Raw genomic sequence first — 27435 nt, 5'->3', positions numbered from 1 at the left:
TAAAGTTTAAGTATTCGTTCACTGTAAAATGTGAGAAATACAATATAGCAGTATGTCATAAATTGCCAAATGATAGTTTATTACTTAATATTATTGTATTAAAAATGCAAAAAAAATTGTAATTAGCATCTAGTATATGGAAAGACTCTCAAAAAACTAAGAATAAAAGGGAATTGTCCTAACTTAATAAAGCCTATAAGTCTAGAATCTGTAGCAAACATGTAATTGAAAATTTTCGAACCCAAAATAAATAAGATTAGAAATTTTAAAAAGAAATAAAATACACTATTTGCACATAATAATACTGTCTTCATAAAATCCAAAGACAAGAGACTAGAACTAAGAGAATTCAGCAATACTATATAATATAAAATTAATTTATAAAAATTAACAGGTGTTTTCCATACCCATAGTTCAATACTCTTTAGCTTAGCTGGTAAAGAATCCACCTGCAATGCAGGATACCTGGGTTCAATCCATGGGTTGGGAAGATCCCCTGGAGGAGGGCATGGCAACCCACTCCAGTGTTCTTGCCTGCCTTGAAGAAGTCCCATAGACAGAGAAACCTGGCGGGCTACAGTCCATGGGGTCATAAAGAGTCAAGACATGACTGAGCAACTATCACAACACAACATATAATAAGTATTTTTATCTTTATAGGCCATAGGGTCTCTGACTCAACTATAACTGCTGATACAGCTTGAAAGTAGCAGTAAACATTGTGGAAACATATGGATATGGTGTGTTGCAGTAAAACTTTGTTTTTAAAAAAATGTGGATTTGGCTTGTGTGCCATAGATTCTTGACCATGATATATAACATTAGTAACCCACTTTAATAAGATAATTTGGATAGTATCTGTGACTAAGGGATCACAGAACATAGTGTGAAAATTAATGTGTTTGATTACATTAAGTATTTCTGTTAAAGGAACTGTATACAAAGTTAAAAGTCAAATGTAGGTTTTAGAAAAATCTAAAGCCTACAAGGGAATAATACTATAGTGTGCAAAGAACTGCTGTAAATTAACGGAAACAAAGCAGATAACCTTTTATAAAAATAAAAGATTAAAAAATTTAAAGAAGGGGACGCCCAAGCGCTGACAAGTAGTGAGGTGGTATACAAACTCTCTTGTAAAATTAAAGCATGAGATACAACCTAATAGCCATCAGAATGACAAAAACCTAAAAGGGTGCTAGTAAGAAGTGTTTGGAGAGTTGTAGGAGACGACTTAGGTACTGATGGTAGAACTACAAACTAGTACAATTCTATAAATCAGTCAGTGTTTAATTAAATTAGGAATGCTTAATGCGTCTGACCCAGCACTCAGTGGAATTTTTTACACAGGTCCCTGAATATATTATGCAGTCTTTGTAGCTGCATTGTTTGTGATAGTGGGGATTTGAAGGCAGCCTCGCTAAATATCTTTTTCAGGTAGAATGAATAAGAAAAATGATGGTGATGTATTGTGGAAAACCAGTGCAGTAAGTAGAAGTAACAGTGGTAAGATCTTTAAAGCTGAATAAACTTTAAAACATACAGTTGAGAGAAAAAAATAAAAACAAAATGAAATTTAACTTAGTATCATTTAGGTAAACTTGGAACAGAACATATTATATAAAATTATAATATTCAAGAACATTGAGAAGGCACCTGAAGTGGAGGAAAATAGTACAGATTACGGGAAAAAAAAGTTTGAGGAATTATCATTTACAATTGAAGTAAAGATGCAAATTCCTTTTTTCTGGATAAATGCCAGTTTTTTTTAAAAGAGTGAAATTCTGTGTATTCATTGAAGTTACTACATTATAACCACATGTGACTTAGACAAATTCAACTGTAGCAGAAGGCATGTAATTTTAAGGTCCTCAAAAAAGAAACTTCAAGATATTAAAATACAGAACAACTGTAACACTTAGAATTGTCATCATGTCTGTCAGAAGACAACCCTTGGTCCTCCGCATAGTATGAAGATGCTAGTTCTAATAACTACCACTAATCTGGGGTCTGTCCAGTGCTCATACTGCTTAGCACATAAATACTTCCTACTTAGAGTGTCAAAAGCCAAGGAAAAAATCATTAAAAGCTGTAATATGGTGATGAAAGGAAGAGTCACCTGTTGAGTTTGTTAAAACACTGTTACCTAAGCCCCATCATTAGAGTTTCTGATTCAGTAGATCTGGGTTGGGCTCGTGAATTTGCATTTCTCATAATAAGCTCATAGCTGATTCTAATGCTGTTGATCTGTCACACTTTGAGAAATTCTGTAGATAATGTTTCTTAGTATGTATTGTGTGAACCACTATAGACAGAAGTTTCCACAGTCCTTCCCACCAGACCAGCGAGTATAAATCTTTATGAGGGGACTCAGGAATCTGAATTTTAGGTGCTGCTTATGAAGAAGAAAATACAAGAACACCACTACAGTAGGCATTGAGAGAAAGCATGTTAGTATCTAACTGTCTTGACTTTTCTATACTACTGAAAACTAACTGTTCTGAAGGACCTAAAAATCATACTAGGCCCATTTCTATCAGAATGGAGACAATATATCCTAACCTGAGGAACTGCTAAATATAAAAGCCATATTAAGCATAAAATATAATTTTTTTTAAAACATATAGTCCTGTTTATAAAAATGTATTAACCTACGACAACCCAAAATCTAATTGGAAATCTTAAGAACCAACCTAAAAATTATTCAGAAGTTTTCTATTTTTATCTATTCAGATTTGTCTGCTGGATATCAATTTATAATTTTATTTTTTCATCTTTATATTCATGCTTTTTTTTTTTAATTGAGATGCTTAGTTTTTTCCAGAACTTGGATTTCTAATCTAGTTCTTAAGTATTTAATTTCTTAAAACTGCTCAAAAACACATTATTTTCTAATAATATGTTATGAAAGCTTCAACCATTGTAATGTTTTTTCTGTTGTGTTAAATTTGACTATCTTTCCGAAAATGTTGTCATTGGGTGGATAGTCTTATTATTCAATTGGAGGTGTGTAGCTAGTTACAGCTTTTTTTTTTTTTTAATTATTTTAAAATAGAGTAATTCTAGAATCCTGTGTGTTCCTAAAGAGAGGAGAAATCTAATCAACAGATTACCCCTTACTCTCGAGAAAATTTGTTTAATGTTAACACCTTATCCCCTAGTTAGAAGCAGTATAACTTGATTAATTAACTAAATTGTACTATTACTTTTTTTCTGTATGATTTCATTTAGGTATAATTGTCTCAAAGAGTGCTTTTGACAGTACTAACATTTTAGAAATTAAACTATCCATATTTTGCTGTTTTTCTAAAATAAGTAAAAATTCTTATAAAAATAGCATGAGAAGTTGTTTTAATTCAGACATTTTCATTAATTGCTCAAAAATACTGACAAGAGATGTGTAATTAAGAATCTGTTGAAAAAAGTAAGGGTCATTGATGACTGAAGAGGCAGTTTTCATAAGCTAGAAAACATTTGGAGAAGAATCCGAAATCAACCAGGTAAGACATGACAGGCTAAAATAAATCAAATAGAAAACTAAGCCGGTAGTTCTTAACTCAGATGTTGGCCCTCTGCCATCTGTGGTGTTCTGATTAGCAGAATTCCAAGTTGGTGACTGAGCACTAAGTATGAACTTCATCTTAGTGGTATGTTAATATTTTTACAGCACTCTGTCCCTGAATGCTCTACTTGGAGAGAGGAAACATTTTATAAATAAAACCACTGCATACTACTTTTTATTTAGGATAAACAATAAACATCTAGGTGACTGTAATAATTGTTTTGTTTTTTTTACACCAGCTGTTTTGATTTTGTATCTGTTTAAATATAGGTAGAAAAGCCTAGCATATATTTCTTTAGGACTTTTTAAAGACTTATTAAGCCCAGTTTGCATGTGTAGTAATTGCAAAGTTAACTGTATAAATGGATTCAGAAATGGTGGATAGACCTGTTCAATTGAAAATTCGTACTAGGAAACTCTTGTGAGATAAAGTTTTGTTTTCATTTTAATAACCTGAATAGACACTTTTTAAGTATTTATAAGCAAGACAGTCTCTGTTTATTTGAAACAGATTTGGTTATGATAGTTTTACTTCAGTACTAAAAGAACAATTGTTATTACAGTTCACAGAAAGTGCTTTCTTAAAGTTTCTGTGAAAGTATACAAATTTGTTACCAATTTTAACCTTGTTCAAATATTGAAAGGTGAGGGACTGAGTGATTTTGGTTGTAGGAGTTGAGAAGATGGCTCAGGAACCAGTTTTTCATTCCTTGTCATTCAAATTCATATTTTTCAAATTAATAACATCTTCAATTTAAAATGCAGCCTATGAACCATAAATCTAGAGTAACATTCCAAAAGCTGCAATTTGTTGTCATTTTTAAAGATACTTTGAGTCTTTATAAATTTTCTTTCATGCTTCATCTCATTGGTCTGAGTAAGAAAAAGACAGAACACAACATTGTAAATCAGCTATACTCCAATAAAAAATTTATTTTAAGAAACAATGATTTTTTCTGAAACTAAAAAGTTTAAGGTAATGGAACTGCATAGGATGCAGTTATTATGGGCAACCAAAGCTTAGAAAGTAATGAGAATTACAGGAATGGAGTTACATTCCTGGAAGTGAGAAATATTACTGAATTATCTAATTAAAAATGTAAAGAACTGTATACTAAACCTTTAAAAGTGTCCCTAAGTAATGATATAAGACAAAAAGATAAAATGAATAATTCTGAAGATTTAGGAAATCTTGACTCTTGTTTGGTCATAAAGGTCAAGGGGAAAAAGAGCTTATAGAATAAAGGGAATGGTAAGCAATGTATTTAAATGATGCAGAAATTAGAGGGAGACAAGAGATTCCGTGTATTTGACAAATGAAGACAGCATGATGGGAATAAGAAATAGAGTATAGGGAAAGAGGGGATGAATACCTAGTCAGAAAATGGAACACCTCATATAGATCACTCATCATGAAATGTACTGAAAGAAGAAAAATAAGGTGGTACTTGGTTGGAAAGGCATTATTCCTAGAGAGAGAAAAAAATTATATATAAATATATTTATTATTTAAATATATACATCCTTTCCTAGCTATTTGTTACCTAATGATGAAGGCAGCATAATGGTGGAATGAAGTTCTTGTGTATTGTTATTTACCAAAAACTTGATTTTTTCCAGCTATTTTAGTGGTCCAGACCCAGATATTTTTTGGAAATGCTTGTGCTTGTATTGATACATAAACACACACTTCCCTTAACTATACTTTGTGGTTCCTGAATTTAATATTCACTAAGATCTTGAATGTGTATACAGATTTTCCTTTAAAATTCTGAAAATGCACATTGATTAAATAAATCTTTGTGTAAACACTACCTATTTCTTATTGTGGCAAGATAATGTATAACCTAGTACTATGTCTCCAAGTTTTACCAAAGGGAGCATGGTCACAATCAAGCTTATTAGTTAGTGTTAGATTTAATATTTAAAAGCCGTATCCAAATTAAATTGAAGTAATGACATTTAGATAGTATATTTCATGCATAAATGAAACTTACGTATTCAGTTCTCAAATAGATGCTTGATTCAGAGGTACTCACAAAAAATTATTGGATACTTTCTTTATCCTGTGGTTTGTTCCAAATGTTTGAACAATTTACAGTGACACATATAAGTCAAGGTTGACTGTATGACTAGATTAAAAAGTCAGGACGAAAATAAAAACAAACATGCATAGTAAGATGAAATCAGAGGAGTTAGCTGGTAGGAGGAGAAATTGCTCTTGGAATTAAGGTAAGGGCTCTTGGAATTACTAAAATTGATCTGCAAGTGTAAGGACATTTTTGGGATCCCTATTCAGACTAATTCAATTTTTGAGACAGTTGGGGAAAAAATGTGAACATGAACTGAATATTAGTTTGGGGCAGACAGTAGTATCGCAAAAGATCTCTTAACCTGCTGGGGAGACATACTGTAGTATTTACAGGTGTACTTATAAATTTAAAATAGTACGGCAAAAACATGAATGTGCAAGTTGAGGGCTTTATAAATAAAATGAGTGGTAGAATGTTAATAATTTTTGAAGCTGAATGACTGATACTGGGCACATGAGGACATGTGTGTGAAAATTTTTTCTGTTAAGACAGCAGAAAAATTGGGTTGCAGTTTTGGTGTTGAGAGTGATAATGATTAAAGAAAAGTAACTAATTTTTTTTAAGTGGAATATTTTGTCAGATCCCATTAGAGCAGTCAAAACGGGAAGCAAAAATTACGTTATGTGAAGCATCATATATGTAAATTTTCATAAGTTCTCTTTTGTTTAAGTATTTAACATGCCACCTGACAGAAAGGAGACACAAAGCAAATGCTTGTTGAATTGAACTAATCTGTATCTCACAGCAGTAAAGGTGCTTAATGTTTCAAGAGATTTAAATTTTTCATTTTCTCTAAGAACTTAGTTTAGGATGATTGTTAGAAACTGGGAAAGTTAAGATCAGTCTTGTTTTTCTTAATAATTTTTGTTTTTTAATGTTAAATTTTAAAAATTTGGGTTTTATGTCATGTTTGAAAATAAAAGTTTTAAATTAGATATGTCAGTATTCAGACTTAATTTCTTTATATTTTCATTGCTCAATATATATTAGATTTCCATGTATGTTGAATATTTAGGTAAAGTTGTGTTTTTCTGTTCATGTAAGAATTTTAACTTGGCCTTGAATTATAGGCTTTTAGCTGAAACGCTGGGAATAGGGGAATTAAAATACTGCATTCAGTTGTCAGGGGTGAAGTTTAATTTTCCCACTTCATGAAATCAATTCAGTTGTGCTGTTTTACTTTTTTCTGTCTTGTTAAGAGACGATTCACTGTCTTATATTACACTTAGCCCTAACTAGCCAAAATGAGTTTAATGCTAGATAACTGGCTTAGCATCTAGTTTGTGCATAATATTCTAAGCATTTTTTTTTCACTCATCTCTTTAGAAAGTTGTTAGTGCAAAGTTGCTAGTAAACAGTGTGATTCCCAAATTGTATTAAAGAAAGAGTTAGTGTTCAGGCTATAATCCACAGATTGACTAATCAACCCCTAAATTAATTCCACAAATACTAGCTAGATTGGGCTACGTGTAATCTAGGTCAGAAGTTGGAATCACAGTAGATAAGTGATCTAACTATTAACAATAATGTCTGTATCAGGATTTAAAAAGTTTTATCAAACTTTTCTATTTACCTGTGGACCACATCCATCCAGCTCTGATCTCTGTGCTCTTTAAAAGCAAGCTCTCTACCAATGGATTTATCCGAGTGTTTCCTTGACCTTGCTTTTCCTTCATTATCAACTCAATCCTGTGTATATAAATGCCTTGCATACTGCCCATATATAGTAGACACTAGTTAACGTTATTTTGTGCTTTTGTTTCTTTTCCAGTATCATTTTCCAAGCTAACTGATAGATATAAACAAATCTCTCCCATCTTTAAAAACAAGACCATTAATTTCCTCTGAATATCATTTAGTTTTTCTCCCTTTGATAGCCAACTTCTTTAAAAAGGCAGTGCTTACTATTCCTTATCACCTATTCAGGATTTGCTGCTAAGTCACTTTAGTCGTGTCCGACTCTGTGCGACCCCATAGACGGCAGCCCACCAGGCTCCACCATCCCTGGGATTCTCCAGGCAAGAACACTGGAGTGGGTTGCCATTTCCCTCTCCAATGCATGAAAGTGAAAAGTGAAAGTCAAGTTGGTCAGTCGTGTCCGACTCTTCACGACCCTGCAGCCTACCAGGCTCCTCCGCCCATGGGATTTTCCAGGCAAGAGTACTGGAGTGGGGTGCCATTGCCTTCTCTGTAGCAGAGTCCTTATTGAACTTTTTTAAAACCTAATTTATTTGATCTCTCTCTTTAATACTTCTTTTTGATAACTATCTCGTACAGAAATTCTCTTATTTTGAAACCATTATACCAGTTTTTCAGGACTCTGACCAATCCTGTAACTGGCTGGCTCTCTTCCTCTCTAGGGCTGCCTGCCTATTTTTGCACGTTTCATACTGCACAACTCGGGGGACATCATTCACATTGTAATCTGTAAAAGGCCCTCTTTGGCACTGTACAGTTTTATCTACCATTGTTTTTGTACTATTGGTGCAAATATCTACCCAGTGAAGGAAGTCAGATTATGTTTAAATAACATGTTGGTGTTTTTGTGAAAATAGTTTTGACCTCATGGACTGCTGCCTGGAAAAGATCTTGTAGCCCGCTCGGTGTCCATGGATTGCACCTTGAGTACTGTTTTCTGAATCTCCAAGACATGTTGCCTGTGCCCACTCCACTGTCTTAGTCCCCCTTTATTACTTCTCACATTTGTTGTTCTTATAGTCTCCTAAATGCTCTTCCAGTCTAAAGTCTCTTTCTGTTCCTCATGAGTTAACTTTCTAGAATACAAATTGGCTATGTTGATACATCTTTCAATATGCCACAGCACAATTGGATAGAATCCAGATTCCTTCAGAGGACATAAGAGGTTCTTTATTATCACACCTGCCTTACTAACCTCTGTTTCTAACACTGCACACTTCCTACTCTTTCTATTTATTGATAATTCCCTAACGCATCATGATTTCTGTAGCTCCACACATTTTCACATACTGTTCTTTGCACCTAGAATACTCTTATGTTCCAGTTTCCACCTACCCTTCCAGCTGTGCACATTTTAAAATTACTTCATGTACTACCCACAAAATTTGATTTTGTTATAATTTTAAAATTTGTTTTAGAACTTAAACTGTTTTATAGGTTGCTTGTGTCATTTCTCCGTTAGATTATGAGCTATTTGAGATCAGGAACTGTGTCTGTCTTTGTATTGCTGGACTTAACAAGGGCAAGAAATCCTGTACTGTCTTGGAGTAGAGTTGCTAATGAATAGTAAAAACTGACAGATGGGCAGAAAAAACGTTACACACACACACACACACACACACACACACACACGCACACACATACACATACGCACACTCCCCACCTGCATATGGGTTTCCCTGGTAGCTCAGATGGTAGTGAATCTGCCTGCAATGCTGGAGACCCTGGTTTGATTCCTGAGTCAGGAAGCCCCCCTGGAGAAAGGGATAGGCTACCCACTCCACTATTTTGGGGCTTCCCCTGGTGGGTCAGTGGAGAAGGAAATGGCAACCCACTCCAGTATTCTTGCCTGGAAAATCCCAGGGACGGAGGAGCCTGGTGGACTGCCGTCTATGGGGTCACACAGAGTCAGACACGACTGAAGCAACTTAGCAGCTGGTGGGTCAGACGGTAAAGAATCTGCCTGCAGTGTGGAGGACCTGGATTCAAACCCTGGGTTCAGAAAATCCCCTGCAGAAGGGCATGGCACCCCACTCCAGTATTCTTGCCCAGAGGATCCCCATGGACAGAGGACCATGGCGGGCTACAGTCTATGGGGTTGCAAAGAGTCGGACACAACTGAGCGACTAAGCACAGCACATATATACCATCAGTTCAGTTCAGTTCAGTCGCTCAGTTGTGTCCGACTCTGCAACCCCGTGAACCGCAGCATGCCAGGCCTCCCTGTCCATCACCAACTCCCAGAGTCCACCCAAACCTATGTCCATCAAGTCAGTGATGCCATCCAACCATCTCATCCTCTGTCGTCCCCTTCTCCTCCTGCCCTCAATCTTTCCCAGCATCAGAGTCTTTTCAAATGAGTCAGCTCTTCACATCAGGTGGCCAAAGTATTGGAGCTTCAGCTTCAACATCAGAACTTCCAGTGAACACCCAGGACTGATCTCCTTTAGGATGGACTGGCTGGATCTCCTTGCAGTCCAAGGGACTCTAAAGAGTCTTTTCCAACACCACAGTTCAAAAGCATCAATTCTTCAGCACTCAGCTTTCTTTATAGTCCAACTCTCACATCCATAAACATGACCACTGGAAAAACCATAGCCTTGACTAAACGGACCTTTGTTGGCCAAGTAATGTCTCTGCTTTTTAATATGCTATCTAGGTTGGTCATAACTTCCCTTCCAAGGAATAAGTGTGTTTTAATGTCATGGCTGCAATCACCATCTGCAGTGATTTTGGAGCCCAGAAAAATAAAGTCAGCCACTGTTTCCACTGTTTCCCCATATATTTGCCATGAGGTGATGGGACCAGATGCCATGATTTTAGTTTTCTTAATGTTGAGCTTTAAGCCAACTTTTTCACTTATATAAATATATATATGTGTGTGTGTGTGTGTGTATATAGGCATTTCACATGATATATGACCTTAGCCATATATATAATAAATATATGTTATAATAAAATGTTTATTTTCATAACTTTTAGTATAAGTAAAATTTAAGGGAATATTTCTCTTTCTGTATACTTGAAAACTTGTAGTGAGTTGAATTAAATTGTAGTCACATGGGTCACATTTTGAAAGATTAACCTCCTTAATTCTTATAACTTAGGTGCAGTGTTTTTAGTTTGTTTCCCTAATTTAGCATTAATAATATGAAAGCAAACAATGCCAGAATGCTTCTTTATTACTATTAACATTTTAAAATAAATACCTTAAAATATTAGTATTTATATTAAAATTGCATTTTAAGTGCATCTTCTACATTGTTTTGTATTAAAACTTGGTGGCTATATTTTTTGTTTTGAGCTTAGTACAGTTAAATAAAATCTTGCAAGGGTCTTCTGTCAGAAAGGCAGCTAAATAGAAGTCCCACTTGATATAATCTTACCTGTATATAGTCAACAACAGCAAAAAAATCCTCCTTTAAAATGAAGAAAAAATTTTACCAAGATTTCATAAAACTTCAAAAGTTAAATAAAATTTTTATATGTAAGAAATTTTATTACTCACCACTTTGCAAAATTCAAATTACCAAAAAGTAAATTTTATAGATTATATACTTTCCTGCTCATTGACCATATTGGTGTTCATTGTCACCTGAGTAAAAGAAATAAAATAATTTTTAAAACAGTAATCACTTTAGGCCTCACTAATTTAGAATTTCTGATGACTAAGATACTGGACTGAAAGTATTAACTTCTTAAGGCCCTACAGCCTGTGGCCTAGATGTTGCCTAGTAAATTAAATTTGAGTACAAATTTACAAGAAAAATTAAATCTTTCAGAAACTTCTAAGTACTCGAAAATAATTGTTTGTATATCATGGATTTGTTTATTATAAATCATGCCTTCAAATCATATTTGTTGATTAAAAGCCACTAGTAATTGAGATTTCTCCAAAAAGATTTGAACTAGTGAGGTGTGTAGTATGCAGTCAGATTTGTATCTGTTCAGTTTTTGCAGGGATGAATTTGGCCAAATATTGCTTCATGGGATTATGTTTGGAATTCTCTTTGCTCTTTTATCCCTCTTGCCTTACACTTTTAAAATTGGTAAATCCTCTGATATCTGTGTTGTGTATAATCACAATGCCATGGTACACTCTGGGGGCTTTCCAGGTGGCTCAGTGGTAAAGAATCTGCATTCCAGTGCAGGAGATGTGGGTTTAATCCCTGGGTTGGGACGATCCCTGGAGTAGGAAATGGCAACTCACTCCAGTATTCTTGCCTGGAAAATCCCATGGCCAGAGGGACCTAAAAGGCCACAGTCCATAGGATTGTAAGAGTTGGACACTACTGAACAACTGAGCATGCATGCTCGGTATCTACTGAGACAAAGTGGATTTCTTTAACATGCTTCCTTTAAAAATTCAGTATTTTAATTCCACTGACTTAAGAAAATTATTGATTGTAAAATATCAGTAATGGTTACCTGAACTCAGAAATGGGTGTATTGCATTAGTAGATTTATGAGAATAATACTAAGTGTTATATTTAATTTGATAAATTTCTTTTGAAAATAGTTCCCTTATATACCATTATTTTTTATATGAATGAATACATCAGAAATTGAAAACCAAAGGATGATGATTTTGTCATAAATCTGTTTTCCAGCATTCATTTACTACATACATTGTCATCTGTTAGTTCTTTTCTTTATTTCATAATTAATTTCAAAATTCAGCATTTTTTATCTAATTTAACATTTTCATATTTTTAAAGGTCCCCAGGTGCATCCAATTTTTCAACTTTACCAAAGATCTCTCCTTCATCTCTATCAAATAATTATAACAACATCAACAACAGAAAGTAAGCACTGAATCTTAAAAACTCTTTGTTTAATTGATCACCCTATTGTGGTTGCAAAAAATCTCTTGTAACTAAAATTCAGAATAAAAAAGTCTTAATGCATTAAAATTGATTTTCTTTTAAATCACTTGTCAGTTCTTCTAAGAGTAACTTTGCAAGAAAGCAAGCAGAAGTATAAACTTCTTGATTTAATATATATACTACAATAATTTACTAAAAGAGAAATAAAGCACTTTCAGAGTTTTATATTCTAAATGCTAATTATTGACATATATAAAGTCTGTTATCATTCAAATTTTTAAGAAGAGTATGAATTTCAGATGTCATTTTAGAACTAGACATGTAATCACAGACAGCATATGGTGTTTTTTTTAAAGTGTGTATCTGTGATTCAGTTGGAAGGTACAGTCAGTAAAATTGAAAAGTGTATACAAATTCTTATTTATGAAAAAAGCAATTACTTTTTCTTAAATAGCTTGGAGAAACAATTCCTTTGCTCTACCATGAATACTCAGAATCTTGGGATAAATAAAAATTACGTGACAGTGTGTGCCTTTGAATATATTGCTATAAGAAAAATGATGAAAGTCACTTGGTATTCACAATAACATCTGACATGGATATATTGCCTTGAAAATTGACATGGTTTTATAGGAAAGGCTAAAAAGAAAACTATAATTAGTCCGGTCCATTATGGAAAGAACTTTAATCCAGAGATGATTATCATCCTTTTACTTCTTGGATATATACATTGTCACTTCTATATTAGATTTACAGTGTTTATGTTATTAAATATTTACACTGCTTGTCCAGTTCATAAATGACATCTGATTATTCTAGAGAATTAATTCAAAAATACTTGAGACTATTTGTGAAATACTCTTTTAAAAAGCACCATTAATTGACTTTATAGGTTTAATTAATGTTCCCTTAAAATTCTTATGGAGGGTGGGGCTTGATAAAATGATTCCAATTTTAACATACATCTGGATTATAAATATATAAGAATAGCCAAAATAACTTTGGAAAGGAAAAACATTGAAAATGATTAATCCTATTAAATATCACAACCTGTTATAAAGATAGAATTCAAACAACAAAGTACTGACCCAGTAATACACCTCCAGATCAATGGAATAGAAAAGACAACTCAGAAACAGACTGTTACATACAAAAGAATTTAATGTGATCAGAAAGTATCAACATTCTAGACTAATGGAGAATGGGTAGATTATCCAGGAAATGCTGTTAGAAAAATTAGATTGCTATTAAAAAGTATTAATTGTCAGATATATAAAAATTAAAAGGCAAATAAGTGGAGAAAATTCTTGCCAGAAATGGCAATGAAGGGCAAATATTCTTAATATAGCAAGCTTATAAAAACCAGCAAGGAATTTTTTCAGATGGCTAGAAAAGTGAGTAAATGATGTAGCTGGGCTGTAAAAATAAAAGAATTAAACATTTTAAATGTTCAAATTCACTAACTAGAGATAGGTAAATTAAAACCATTAACAACTCCATCTACTTCCCCCCACCTCCATCGCACTGGGAAAAGTTAAGTGATGATATATTTTCTTGTAAGGATTCTGTTTGAGTGGTTGGAATGTTAGTCCAACTTTTCTCGAAAAGAGTTTGCTATCTGTATCAAGATTTAAAACATTTATTCCTTTATTTCAGTAGTAACAAGATATGCACACTGTAGTATAATAGCGAAATATTGAAGACACTGGATATCCAAAATTTCAATGTAGTATGTTCTCTTCTATTCAAAAATGTTTATTCTCAAGCAAAAGAGTGAAAGGAATCCTCCTATAATCTGGTTTGTATTTTACATGGTATCTTTTAATTCATTAAAAGTAATTTTCTCATATGAGATAAAATATTTGTGTTTCTGCCGATTGCAGATGGCTCCCACATTTACTGTAAAAGAATTTGGTTCCATGTATTTATAGTTATTCTATACATGTTAGTTATTCTGTACATGTATTTATAGTTATTCTTTGGAGAGAGGTTTTTTGACATTGTATTGAACAATGTTATAGACTGTATTGAACATAGACTGTATTTTGACCAGAGTAGCCATATTAGTACATGTGGTCTGGTGCTTCTATTTTTGTCTTATTTCCTTCTCATTGTAAAAATATGACAGTACAATGTGATTTCAAAACCTCTGACTGGAGAAAATATTAAAAAGGGGAATTGGGAGTGGTTTCTTAAATTTAAAACATGAATAATGATTATACTCCTATGACTAGATTATGTTTTTAGCTATTTATATTTGTGTAGACACTAAAATAGTCCTTTCATATTGGAAATTTTAATAGTAAATAGTTGCTGGTACCACTTTACTTCAAAGTAAAACTTACCTTTCTTAGGTAAGGAACAAAATTTAAACATTTATGAAATGAAGAGTTTTTTTAACTTGAAAAAACTTGAATTAATGTTGTCATGTTTACCTAAACAATTATCTTACATAAAATTTACTTCTTGACTTTCTTTTCAACTTGTGGAAATAAGTAGCTGCTTAAGACTTCAGATGGAAATAGCATGATTTCTTTAATTAAAAGTATGTAAAATGGGTAGTAACATTGTTAAATTAAGTACATTTATGAAACTTCATGTATGTGGCTATATACTCCAGTGAAAGTGCATGTTAAAACCAATAGTTCTGACATACAAGTTTATATGGCATTTATTTACAAATTCAAGCTTTAAACTGATACATTATTAAGATACAAAATTTTCATTTTTAGAAATAAGAATATTTGTTATAGTAATAACAAAGTGTACTTGGAATTGTATAAGTTTAATAAAGATTAAGTTTTTATTAAAGACTAATATTATGAAGAATCAGATGCCTGAATATTGTTTTCCTTTAGTTTTCTTATTAATTCATATAATAATCATTATATATGCCAAAATCTTTCTTTTCGCTGCATTTTCTTCTGTCTTGCTACATTTGTTTTGCTATAATACTGCCTTTAAAAATAAATATCTTCAATGTATTTATTGTCTCAACTCATGGGTTTCCACATCAGAGCACATTCTGTTTTTCTGTTAATTCATTTAAAACTCTTTCATTTGCAATGGAAATGACTTTGTGTAAGAGATTAAGCGATGAAAAGGAACTGGAACTAACGACTGCCAGAGCTAGCTAGTGATCTGGCTTTTGACAAGTTACTTGGTGGAAGCATCATTTCATTAACTGCAAAGTAAGCATAAACTTTTAAATGTATATTCATTTAAGATGATAGATTTATAATACATAATTAATCTAATATAGTATTAAAATTCTTATTAAGATTCCTGGAAAACTCATTTATTTTTGCAAAGTAGCAAACCCTATGGGATAAGGACTAGCTTACACTTTTTAGGAAAAAATAGCAGAAGTCATCATGAAAGGTATAGAAACTGTCTTTCGGGCTTAGGTTTCCATGTTCTTTGTTTAAGTGTTTAAAGAGCTGCTGGCTTTGGTATTTTCCTCAGCAGACTTTATTTGATTTAAAGAGCACAAAAGATGTGGATTTTAAGTGACCAATGAAAACAGTATTAAAATGTTTTTAATTTGTTTTCATTATTATCATTGAGCATCTAGACTAGTATCTCAGTCTTTGGACAAGGTTTATTCTTATCCTGTCACTTAAACTAAAACACAGATATCCTTTAAGTATTCAGATCTTAAAAGATAAAACCAAACACTGCTTTTGCATATGAGTTTTGTATTCATTTTTCAGTAAATAGGAATCCCTGTCCCAGCAAACTCCATCCTCTTGCCACAAAGAAGAGTTGAGTTTTCAACATTTGTTTGTTATTGGGGGTAGGGAGTATCAGAATATGAATAAGCTTATAAGTGTGCTTTTAGTCTTTTCATTTGCTTGGATGTGAGTGTGGATATGGGTGTGTGTATGTGCATGAACATACATTTGGGCATACTTTCCCTCTGTATTATGTCTTCTTTTATTATAATTTTATAGCTGATATATATATATATAGCATACATATATTAAATATAACAATTATATATATATATATATTGGTTTTCAACATGTTGAAAATGTAGACCTTTGGCCTTGATTTTAAGCGCTTCTAAAAGGGAAGAAAGAAAAACACAATTCAGTTTTTCTGTTACATATCCTAGAAGTTAGAGTCAAGAATCAGTTATTAAGTTAATATATATTGAATTGTTGACAGGTGCCTTGGACTTAGTTACTGGTAATAAAAATTATAAGGCTAGTGATCTTTGAAAGATGCTTGAACCCATTTTTTTTCTCTAACTTTAAAACAAGTAAATAGCTACAAGTCTATGAAGCACTTTTATTTATTTTAATTGGAGGCTAATTACAATATTGTATTGGTTCTGCCACACATCAACATGAATCCGCTTTGGACCCTGCTATTTTTAAGTTTAGGGTAGATTAATTTTTTAGTATGAGAGTTGATCTTTTATTTGTAATGAATACAAAAATATTAATGGTATAATATTATGTGTATAATTATTGATTGATAGGATTTTGTGTTGGGGCATGTATGTTTACTTAAGGTTTTGTTAGAACAGACAGTAGTACAGTTCATTTAAACTGTTGTAATTATAAAGTGAGAGTATAGAAGCTACAATGAAAAGTTATTTGAAATTACAAGTAAAAACTGTTTTTGAAAAAGTAATACCAGGAATAAATTATAGCCAATTGAGATTATCAGAGTTACTGATTTACCAAGTTTATTTGTGATAGTGTGTTCTTTTGTTTGTTTTTACCAAATGACCTTGATTCTTATTTAGGTTTATCCAAAGCATTCATCATAAATAGCTTATAAGGTAACCTATTAAAAATTAAGAAGCCAGATGGGGAACACATGTATACCTGTGGTGGATTCATGTTGATGTATGGCAAAACCAATACAATATTGTAATTAACCTCCAATTAAAATAAATTCATTAAAAAAAATTAAGAAGCCATTATTTTCCACAAACGAATTTTTAACTACATATAAAAAAAAGGAATCTAGCTTATTGATTTTCTTAGTTCTTTGTAAAATTACTCTGATTCTCTAAAGGTTGAATATTACATCATTTTTTAAAGATTATTATCTATTGTACTCATCATAGTACATATTATCCTGAAGTTGTGTTTATCTAGTTAAATAAACTCCTTTTATCTAACAAGCTAGAAGATTCTTTCTGTAATAATAATACTGAAATGTACTTGCTTAGAATCATTTCAGTTTTGCATACCTAATCATCCCAGATGTTTTTCTGCATTTGAATACTAGTTTTGCTGATCTAGCATAGAATACTATAAATAGAATCTTCAGTGCATCAGAATAGTGACGTCACAGAGGCCCTGGAAATCTGTGCTCTTACCTGTAACTAAAGCACAAGTCTTCCTATTTCTCTTGTTCCCACTCTATTACAATAGCAATATGTAAAATGGACATAAATGAGGTGATTTATTGCTGCGGGTGGTGTTTAAAATCTGAATTTTTCAAATTTGTTGGAGCAGTGAAGAACAGAGCAAGCTGTGAAGCTGCTCCAGTTAATTAAGGGTAGAAAGATATAATGTGGTTTGTATTGGTTGATGTGGTATATGATACAGTGATTTTGTTGATTGAATGAGGAATTAATTAAGGGGATTGTTGTGATTTGGGTTCATGTTAGAAGTACCTCAGTTAAGTACTTTATAAAAAAATTAATAACTGACCACCTATCTCAAATAGGACCCTGTTCATTATAACTGTATGATGATAATTGTGCATTATGAAAAATATTTTTTGTTTTTTCTTCCAGTGTGAAAAACTCAAATTATTGTCTCCCATCATATACCGCTTATAAGAACTATGATTATTCAGAACCTGGAAGAAACAATGAACAACCAGGCCTCTGTGGCCTAAGTAATTTGGGAAATACGTGTTTCATGAACTCAGCTTTTCAGGTAGGTCTTTCCAAACAAAGTGAAACTCCTGTGCTTTATGGAACTCATTAATACAGGAGGAATAGAGTTGGGTTTTACATGTCAGAACTTGAATATTATATAATATGTTTGAAGAGCTTTTGTTTTCATGGAAGCTTGAAGAATGCACATTTGTTTCATTCTGATACTGGTAGTAGAATACCTTATGCTTCTCAGTTAGGTGGCATGTGATTGATTATCACGTAGTAGATTAAATATAAATTCATGGGAAAATATAATTCCAATCAGAAAACCTAGGGTCTCTGAGAAGAAAAAAAAAACTAGTGAGATCTCTCCTTTACGTGAAGTCTCTTGTTTTTTAAGACATGGGTGGAAATCTCAGAAAATGCTTTTTATGGTCACCAGTGTTCTACCTCTTAAAAAAAAAAAAAATTATTTTTAAATCTTTTTTTTTACCTTAATGTGAAATTAAGATTTTAAAAAATAAAATTTAATGAAATTTTGTATATGCATTTTAAAAAATCACTTTCCCTTAATGCTCTTTCAATTTGGGGATATAAGAGATCACTGCCCTTTTTTCCCCTTTGTCTGTTCCATAGAGCTTCCTTTTTCTTCCTATTGTCTGTACCTTCTTCCAACTTTACTTGTGAAATACTGATATCTTTGATTTAGAAGTAACAAGATCTATATATACTTGAATATCACTGTCACTATGCATAAAATTATAGCCGGTTATTTTATTTCCCTTTTAAAATAAAATTTTGTGTTTCAAAGAGCCCAAGATAATGGTACACTATTTTGATATTTGAATTTTACCTACATTTGTCAAATCTTTTTTTCCCCCAATTATGAATTTTATTTCTAAATCTACAGTATTCTGTTCTCTATTCAGATTTAAATACTGAATTGCCTATGCCCAGGAGGCACCCTCCAAAGATACAGATTAAACACAAATGTAGATTGAAAAGGACATACTTGTAAATCTTTTTGACTATCTGAAAAAAGTATAGGACTCTTCTTCCTTCAAAATTCTAAATAATTTATACATTCTCATTAATCCACTTGTTTCCTAAATTAACCATTGTCTTTATAGCATTCTTGAAAAATTAGAATTTAGCCATCATAACTCTTGACTAGGAGTTGACAATTTTTTTAAGACACACACTAGGGTGTGTAAAATTGATAAATTCCAGATATCTTGGTTTAAAGGTGAGCCAGTCAGTAAATTGTCTGCTCAAGCAGATATTGTGTAGGTTTAATAAACTTTTCCTTTAAACCTACTTTGATGATTAATACTGCTTATACTTTAATGTGAATCACTTTATCCAAAATTTTTTTCTAGGATCCTAGCACTAGTTAGACAATTTAATTTTAAAATATTTTGTCTTTATTTTTTGGAAGAAGAGAAAGGTAACTCATCTGAAAAGAACAAGCCAAAACTATTGTTATCCTGACAGTTTAATTTAGATAATAAAGTGCATGGCTGCTGAGCTTTCTGAGATAGGGACAGGGCAGACATTGTCATTTTGTTTCTGTATCTGTTGGACTACTCTACCTAATCACTGAAAACTCATATTTAGCGCCATCTCTGGAAAATGTTTTATATATATAAACAGTGTTATATCAGTATCAGAAAACCCTTTCTCATATCGCCAGTCACATTAATTTTTATACAACTGCTTATCCTTGCATTACCAAAATTATTTTCATTCTGGAGGCTTGATATCTTGAGGTCTTTTGGGTTTTGTTTTTGTTTTAACATTCTAGTATGGAAAACCAATCTTGGTGATTTTTCATAAGGATTAAGAATAGGACTTTTGTAAAAATTGTAGTTGCATAAGCGTAAAAAATTTCAGTCCATTAGAACAAGAATTAGTGTTCATGCTAATGCCAGAGAGTCTTTGGCTTACATTCAAACTAAATTTCTTCTAAGGCAATATTACATTCTCATTTCCTGTGCCTTTGTTATAGTCTATTTAGTGTTATCCCCATATGGTTAACTCAGTTTCTCAAAAATGAATATTAAAATGAAATCTACTAATCAACTATGTTGAACTAGATTTGGCATTTGTTGAACTTCCCTTGTGTATATTTAAGGTAAAAACTTCATTTTACTACTTTATTCTTCTGTTGAAAGCAGTTTTATTACAATAAACTGGTATACCTAATGCTGACTTCTCTTTAATATATTTCACTTTTTGTTTCATTTCAGCTGAGATACAGATGTGAGGATGAGGTTTGTTAGGGTGATAGTTTGTAATTTTCTGATAATCATAAAAGAGAAATTTTTCATGAAAATTTCAGCAAAGTATTTTAAAGAACTACTCGCATTAAAATAAAACTTTCCAAGTTGGGGAAGAGAAAAAATTAGTTTTAATTTTTGCTGCTTTTGAATTTTAATCCACATGCAGAATTTGAAAAGCTAGTACTTCAGTTTTATTTTCTTAAAGCATCTATAATTTTTAATTGCTTTAGATGTCAGCTTTGAAGTAGAAAATTCACCATTTAAGTTTCCTTGTAACTTCTGTGAAATGAAAGATAGTTCATTAACTTCAATAAATATTATAAAATAAATTTTCTACTGATAATTTGAATTGTAATATAATCTCTTATTAATTCAGTAATTCTAAAAGATATGAGTGAACATTAGTACATCAGGCAGTATAATTGTTGACAATATCTTTAAAAACATGGGTGCAAAAGCATTGCAATTTTTTTGTGTGAGCATAGGTTATGCTTAACCCATCAGTAGCCTTGAGATAATGAAATTGATCATTTGTGATTAAAAACTAAGCAGCACAAATTTGAGTGTTATTTAATATTATCTTTGTTATTATTCAGTTTAAAAATGCTGGTACTCAAGATTTTCTCTGATTTAATGGTATGGATAAGTGTTAAATTTTTCTGATGAGTATAGTACTGCCATATAGTTTGTTTATCTAGTTAATATTTGCTAGATGTCAAACATGTGAGATACATTTAGACATATGTCCTGACCTATTAAGATTATAGCCTTGATATTGTAATTTTCAGATGTTTTGCTTTTTAACGTGAAAATCTTTTTTGAATTATTACCGTGAAAACTTTAATTGTCTCCTCAGCAATTAAATAGATACAGTGAAGTTGCTTTGGTTGGTTGAAGTACCCAGAGTGCTGTCTGCTTTTCTTCTATTTAATGGCCCCAGGAGCATGCTCATGGAATCCTAGGACTCTAAGGAGTAGTTTAACATCTCTCCTGCTAATTAGCTGTGCTACCCTGTATAAGTTATTTCTCCAACTTATTTTTCTCCTCAGGTGAGGAAAATAATATCAATAGTCCCCTTATCTTAGGAGTTTTATGGGGATTGAGTTGATGAATATAAAGTTCTTAGGATAGTGACTGGCACATCATAAATGAATAGGCATTACATTGATATTTTATCTTTTTTTTTATTGAAGGAGTTAAGCAGAGTGACCAGAGAAGGCAATGGCAACCCACTCCAGTACTCTTGCCTGGAGAACCCCATGGACGGAGGAGCCTTGCGGGCTACAGTCCATGGGGTCACTAAGAGTCGGACACGACTGAGCGACTTCACTTTCACTTTTCACTTTCATGCACTGGAGAAGGAAATGGCAACCCACTCCAGTATTCTTGCCTGGAGAGTCCCAGGGACGGAGGAGCCTGTTGGGCTGCCGTCTATGGGGTCGCATAGAGTCAGACACGGCTGAAGCGACTTAGCAGCAGCAGCAGCAGCAGCAAGTAGAGTGACTGGGAAAATTCTACCATCCATAGTCCCTGTGTTTATTTTTTCTCCTTTCCTACAAGTCTTATTCCGCTTTGCCTGGACCTAGCGAATGAAGGAAAAATTGAATGTACTTTTAACTTTTTTGTTGTTGTTGTTTAGTGTTATTTCAATAACGATATTTATCATCTCCATTTCTGAGCTTTGTTAACTTAGCTCTCCTAGGCATACTGACTAAGCAGGGGATATAACAGCATAGAACTTTTCATGAATAATCAGTCTGCAGGAAATTTAAAGTTCTTGAGTTCAAGCAATCTCTGGCTTCAGCCTCCTCAGTAGTTATGATTATAGGCATACATCACTGTGTTCCAGTAGCAAAATGAGTTAGCAAAGTAGTTTTTCAGTGCCCTTAATATACTACTCCATTGAGAAAATGTCTGGTTTTTTAAATTTGCATTTTTTGAGGTAATTTTAATTAGCATTAGTTGAGTAGATTTCAGGAGCACTCCAACCCTTGTCTTTTTCATTGTCAAGGCGTAGGATGCTCATGATTGGCTTCCTGGAAGAAGCAACTCTTCAGATGGATTTGAAGCAAGGGAGTGATATGGTCTTTTCCACTGGAAAGCAGCATGGCGTAAGATGGTTGTTTTCAAACTCTTTACTTGAAAGTAATAGGGCTTCTTTAAAATAGACACTAAGAAGTCATTGAAAAAAAGAGATGATAAGGACCTATTTTTTATCCTTTGTCATAAATGTCAGTTGAAATTTCAAATGTTTTTAAAGTCAGCTTTTTCCTATGGTCTGTTGGGTTAGGTAAAAAGTTATTCTGTAAATTCCAAAGAATGTTGAAAGTTTTCAAAGAATATAGAAAGTTGAAAAGTCTTTTTTTTTAAGATGTAATTAAAGAGAATGAGTAATATTACACAGAAATAACATTCTTTTAAGAAACTGGATTCTCATATAATGCAAAACTGTGAAAAAGTCACTACTAAAGCTATTATTTCTGTGTTGGAGTACTTCATAGCTTTGAACAGAACTAAGTATAATGCTTTTCTATACCTACCTCGAGCTTTCTTTTGCATTTATTGGAAGAAATTTTTGGAAACACAGTTTAACATGAAACTTTCTAATTTTTATTCAAATTAACCAAACTTTTGATTCAATAAATGAACATAGTTTCTTTCAATCACAAAAACAAAACACCTAACCACAGAAACAAGAATTTTTTTTAAATAGTTTAGGATTTTGAAGAAAATGATAACTTCAGATAAACTGAGAGTGTGCCTGATGAAAAATTCAAATACTATTCTTATGGCAGATTTTTACCCAAGCAATTAATTAAACTCAATATATTTGAGCTCCTTCCATACTGTGTACCTAAAATTACATGGCAGACTAGCATCATAAATATGGTTTAATCGTCTTGTCAAATGGCAACTCAATCAGATCTTTCCATTTTGATAAAGGTAAAGAAATGGAAACAACCTTACTTAGAACATTCACTTTCTTATCACAGATGCCAGTGTTTTTACTTCTCCCTTGTTTGAACTAGGGAAAGGGAGACATATTTCTTCCCTTTAGAAAAAGTAAGGGGACTGGGAAAAGAGAACCTTAATGTCAGGCAGATTATTAGGGGAAAGAGTATATATATAGCATAATTCTGTAAGTATTTAGTTTTCATAACTGGGGCAGAAGCAGTATCTCTGATCGAATGCCTTGTACCTGTGTAAGTTGCCTAATGGTGATTTCTGATCATGAAAATATGCCTTTCATAACCAGTGATCTTACTTGTCTGTTCTTCACATTCTTCCAAATTAATATACACATTTCTCTATGATTAATGCTTCTGTTTCTGTTAATATAAATTTTCTTATGTTTTGTCAGTCCTAATTCTAGAATACGAAATGACATGAGTACAGATTACAAGGAGTTGTAGATAATATTATTTCAAGGAGTTGTAGATAATAACATCTGATTTTAATACAGAATTGTTTTACATTACACTCACGAGGTAGAATTACTTGGAGTGCTAACATATAGCAGCAGTTATTAATATAATCAGACTGAATTATCTTGTACTGATTTTAATAATTATTCAAAGTACTTGTAATTGGAAACATAAGAAATGTCAGTCTTTATAATGGTAACTACTAAAACTTGCCCCATTTTAGTAGTTACCAAAGTACCCTTCTTTGCATAGTAAAGAAGCAAGAAAACAAAAAATGGTTTCAGATTTATTTGTATTACCTAAACAATCAAAAACAGTTCATTTCCTTGACGTCAAAAACTTTTTCCAAAATACTTTTTTTTCCTTTATTAAAAATATGCATGTCACTCAACACATTATGATTGGAATGTTCTGAAGTATATCAGGTTTATGTTCTAAATTTTATAAATTGGTATTATTAGTCACTGGAAAAAATAAGCTATTGGACAGATAGAGCCTTAGAAAGCAGAAGGCCATGCTAAATATATCTTAAAGGCTTTTTACCTTTTGCCTGTTTGTCCTAATGTATGTATTTAAATTCTAGTCAGTTAATGTTATGCTGTTTTAATTACAAGAAACCCTCTCTATTTGATTTTTTTTTTCTACTGTCACACTTAAGATCATCTTTCCATTTCAGTTTGTGAGTAAAAATAGTTTGTGGTAATTCATGTTACCAGTGATCAACTTCATTAGTGTTTTTTCTTTGCCAATAATGGATGCTTGCTGCTGCTGCTGCTAAGTCGCTTCAGTCGTGTCCGACTCTATGTGACCCCATAGACAGCAGCCCAACAGGCTCCTCCGTCCCTGGGATTCTCCAGGCAAGAACACTGGAGTGGGTTGCCATTTCCTTCTCCAGTGCATGAAAGTGAAAAGTGAAAGTGAAGTCGCTCAGTCGTATCCGACTCTTAGCGACCCCATGGACTGCAGCCCACCAGGCGCCCCCGTCTATGGGATTTTCCAGGCAAGAGTACTGGAGTGGGGTTAGCTTAGTTCATTTTTTTTTTTTTTTAGTACTATCTATATGGAAACTTTTGCTTAGTGTTACCAATCACTTCTTTACAATAATTTCTAAACTATACTTGGTGAGCGAGTTGGTTACTAAAAACCATTGCTTTAATTAATAATAGTATTTAAAATAGATTACTAATTCTCATAAACTCATATTAAAATATTAAGAGCCCAGTAGTGAACCTACCAGAGAAGGCAGTGGCACCCCACTCCAGTACTCTTGCCTGGAAAATCCCATGGACGGAGGAGCCTGGTAGGCTGCAGTCCATGGGGTCGCTGAGGGTCGGACATGACTGAGCGGCTTCACTTTCACTTTTCACTTTCATGCACTGGAGAAGGAAATGGCAACCCACTCCAGTGTTCTTGCCTGGAGAACCCCAGGGACGGGGGAGCCTGTTGGGCTGCCGTCTATGGGGTCGCACAGAGTCGGACACAACTGAAGTGACTTAGTAGCAGCAGCAGCAGTGAACCTACAACCTTTGATAGTAACAGTATCCTTCTTTGCATAGTAAAGGTGGTTTTTCCTATCACTGTCATGTTCTTACTTTTCCCTTCATAGAGACCTTTGAGTTAGGGCATCTGGTATCCTTATTTCACTGAAGAGGAAATTGAGGCAAGGAAAGTTTAAGTAACTTGTCATTCACTAAGACAATTTAATGAATGAGTTAAAACTGGCTGACATTAGGATGTGTGCCAGTTTTAATTCAGACATCCTGAGATAATGTATCTTTCATAATTATACTAGTCAACTTGTAAGAAGTGCTTTTAAAATCTTTTATTTTATTGTGGTCACATATTCATAGCAACGTTTACCATTTCAACTATCTTTAAGTGTACAGTTCAGTGGTATTAAGTATATTCACATTGTTGTGCATCCATTAAAAATGTTTTTATGTTTATGCCAAATATATGGTCCCCATAATACAAAATGTTTCCATAAGGTAGTATTACTATTTTATGATTCAGACACTTTCCCTGGGAGATTATATTTGATGGTGTGTTAGAAATAATTTAAGAACTCCTTTTAGAATTGCTTTCATTCTTCTGAATATCACTGATGGATATTTCTCTTCCTTTGATGATAAAGTTGATTTTCAAAAAATGTTATTCAGAGCTTTATCTCCAGAATATTGTAGGGGATCAAGCTGTATAATTTTTTTCAAATAATAAGTGTTAAGTCATCCATTCATTAGAGAAGAAAATGACAGCCCACTCCAGTATTCTTGCCTGGAGAATCCCATGGGGAGAGGAGCCTGGTGGGCTACACTCCATGGGGTCGCAAAGAGTCAGACACAACTGAAGTGACTTAGCAGCAGCAGCAGCAGAGGAAAGTGATAATTGCTTAGTCATGTTTGACTCTATGATCCCATGGACTGTAGCCCACCAGGCTCCTCTATCCATGGAATCCTCTAGGCAGTAGTAGTACTGGAGTGGGTAGCCATTTCCTTCTCCAGGAGATCTTCCCAACCCAGGGATCAAATTCAGGTCTTCTGCATTGCAGTCAGATTCTTTACTGTCTGAGCCACTAGGGAAGCCCTAGTCTAGTAGAGTATAAACATTAAATTGTGAGCATGATAAGCATCATAAAGAGAAAAAATCATGGAAGGTACAATGAGTATAACAAGAGCTGGGAGAGCATCTGATTTATACTGGATGTCATGCTCCCCAGAAATAATGTTTGAACGGTGACCAAAGAATAATTGTTAGGCAGGTGAGAATTGAAGTCAGACAGAGCAACAGCATGTGCAAAGCTCCTAAGGCAGGCAAGCTTGAGGAGCCAAAGATGAGTAACCCGTGGGATAATATTTAAAATGGGGGTGGTGGTGATAAAAATGAGTTCAAAGAAATAGGCAAAGACCAGATCATGTAGGGGGAATTTGGATTTCAATACATTACAAAGGCATTAAAGGTTCCAGGCAGCTATCATCTCATCTAGTTTACTGCAGTTATCTTTTAACTGATTTCTCTGCTTATACCCTTAGCCCTTATCATCCTCAAAAATGAACTTTCAGAGAGATCATTTTAAACTTAAAATAGGGCCTTTTCTGGTGGTCCAATGGCTAGGATGCCATGCCCCCAATGCATGGGGCCTGGGATCAATCTCTGTTCAGGGAACTATCCCACATGCTACAACTAAGACCCAGCATGGCCAAATAAATAGGTTTGTGGTGGTTCTTTTTTTAATTAAAACATTTCCTGTTACTCCTTGTTCATATCACTGAATGCCTTCTAATTTCACTAAGCAAAAGCTACAGTTCTTAAAAGAGACTATAAGGCCCTGCATGATCTGGCTCCTGCTATCTTATTTTCTACCACTTTCCTCCATGCTCACTCTGCTCCCTCCTCACTTAGCCCCCTCACTATTCCACAAATGTTCCTGCCTTGGGGTCTCTATACTTATATGAGTCAGATGTTCCCCTCCTCGCTCTATATATAGTGGTAATTGCCCTTACCATTGCATGACCACCTGATACTTGGGCACTCGTGCTCTCTCTCTCTATATATATATATATGTACACATATGTATATATAAGAGTTTTTTTGTCTGTTTGCCTCTCCCTACTTCCAATTCATGCTCCATGAGCATGGAACTTTGTTTTAGTCACTGCTATAGCCCTGCTACCTCAAACAGTGTCTGGCATGTAGCCAGCATTCAA

General features: G+C 33.4%; 1 protein-coding gene across 17 annotated transcripts in view; it reads left to right on the top strand.

The window, feature by feature from the left end:
* Positions 1 to 27435, top strand: part of USP15 (ubiquitin specific peptidase 15) — a 134946-nt gene that overhangs the window by 74263 nt on the left and 33248 nt on the right. For 8 of the 17 annotated variants that reach the window (XR_009736452.1, XR_009736453.1, XR_009736454.1 and 5 more), the window contains 2 exons: positions 12069 to 12155; positions 17938 to 18082. Coding sequence is in view for 9 of the 17 variants with exons in the window: in XM_061416618.1 (XP_061272602.1) it covers positions 12069 to 12155; positions 17938 to 18082 (232 nt within the window). In the remaining 8 variants the exon portion in view is untranslated. Of the gene's footprint in view, positions 1 to 12068; positions 15368 to 17187; positions 17596 to 17937; positions 18083 to 22317; positions 22418 to 27435 lie in introns of those variants that run through there. The other 9 variants (XM_061416619.1, XM_061416621.1, XM_061416627.1 and 6 more) reach the window with 7 other exon arrangements.

Source organism: Bos javanicus, chromosome 5 (assembly GCF_032452875.1).
Source record: "Bos javanicus breed banteng chromosome 5, ARS-OSU_banteng_1.0, whole genome shotgun sequence".
NCBI classification, from domain to species: domain Eukaryota; kingdom Metazoa; phylum Chordata; class Mammalia; order Artiodactyla; family Bovidae; genus Bos; species Bos javanicus.
Note: the sequence above shows the minus strand (reverse complement) of the source record. Positions and strands in the feature narration are given on the sequence as shown.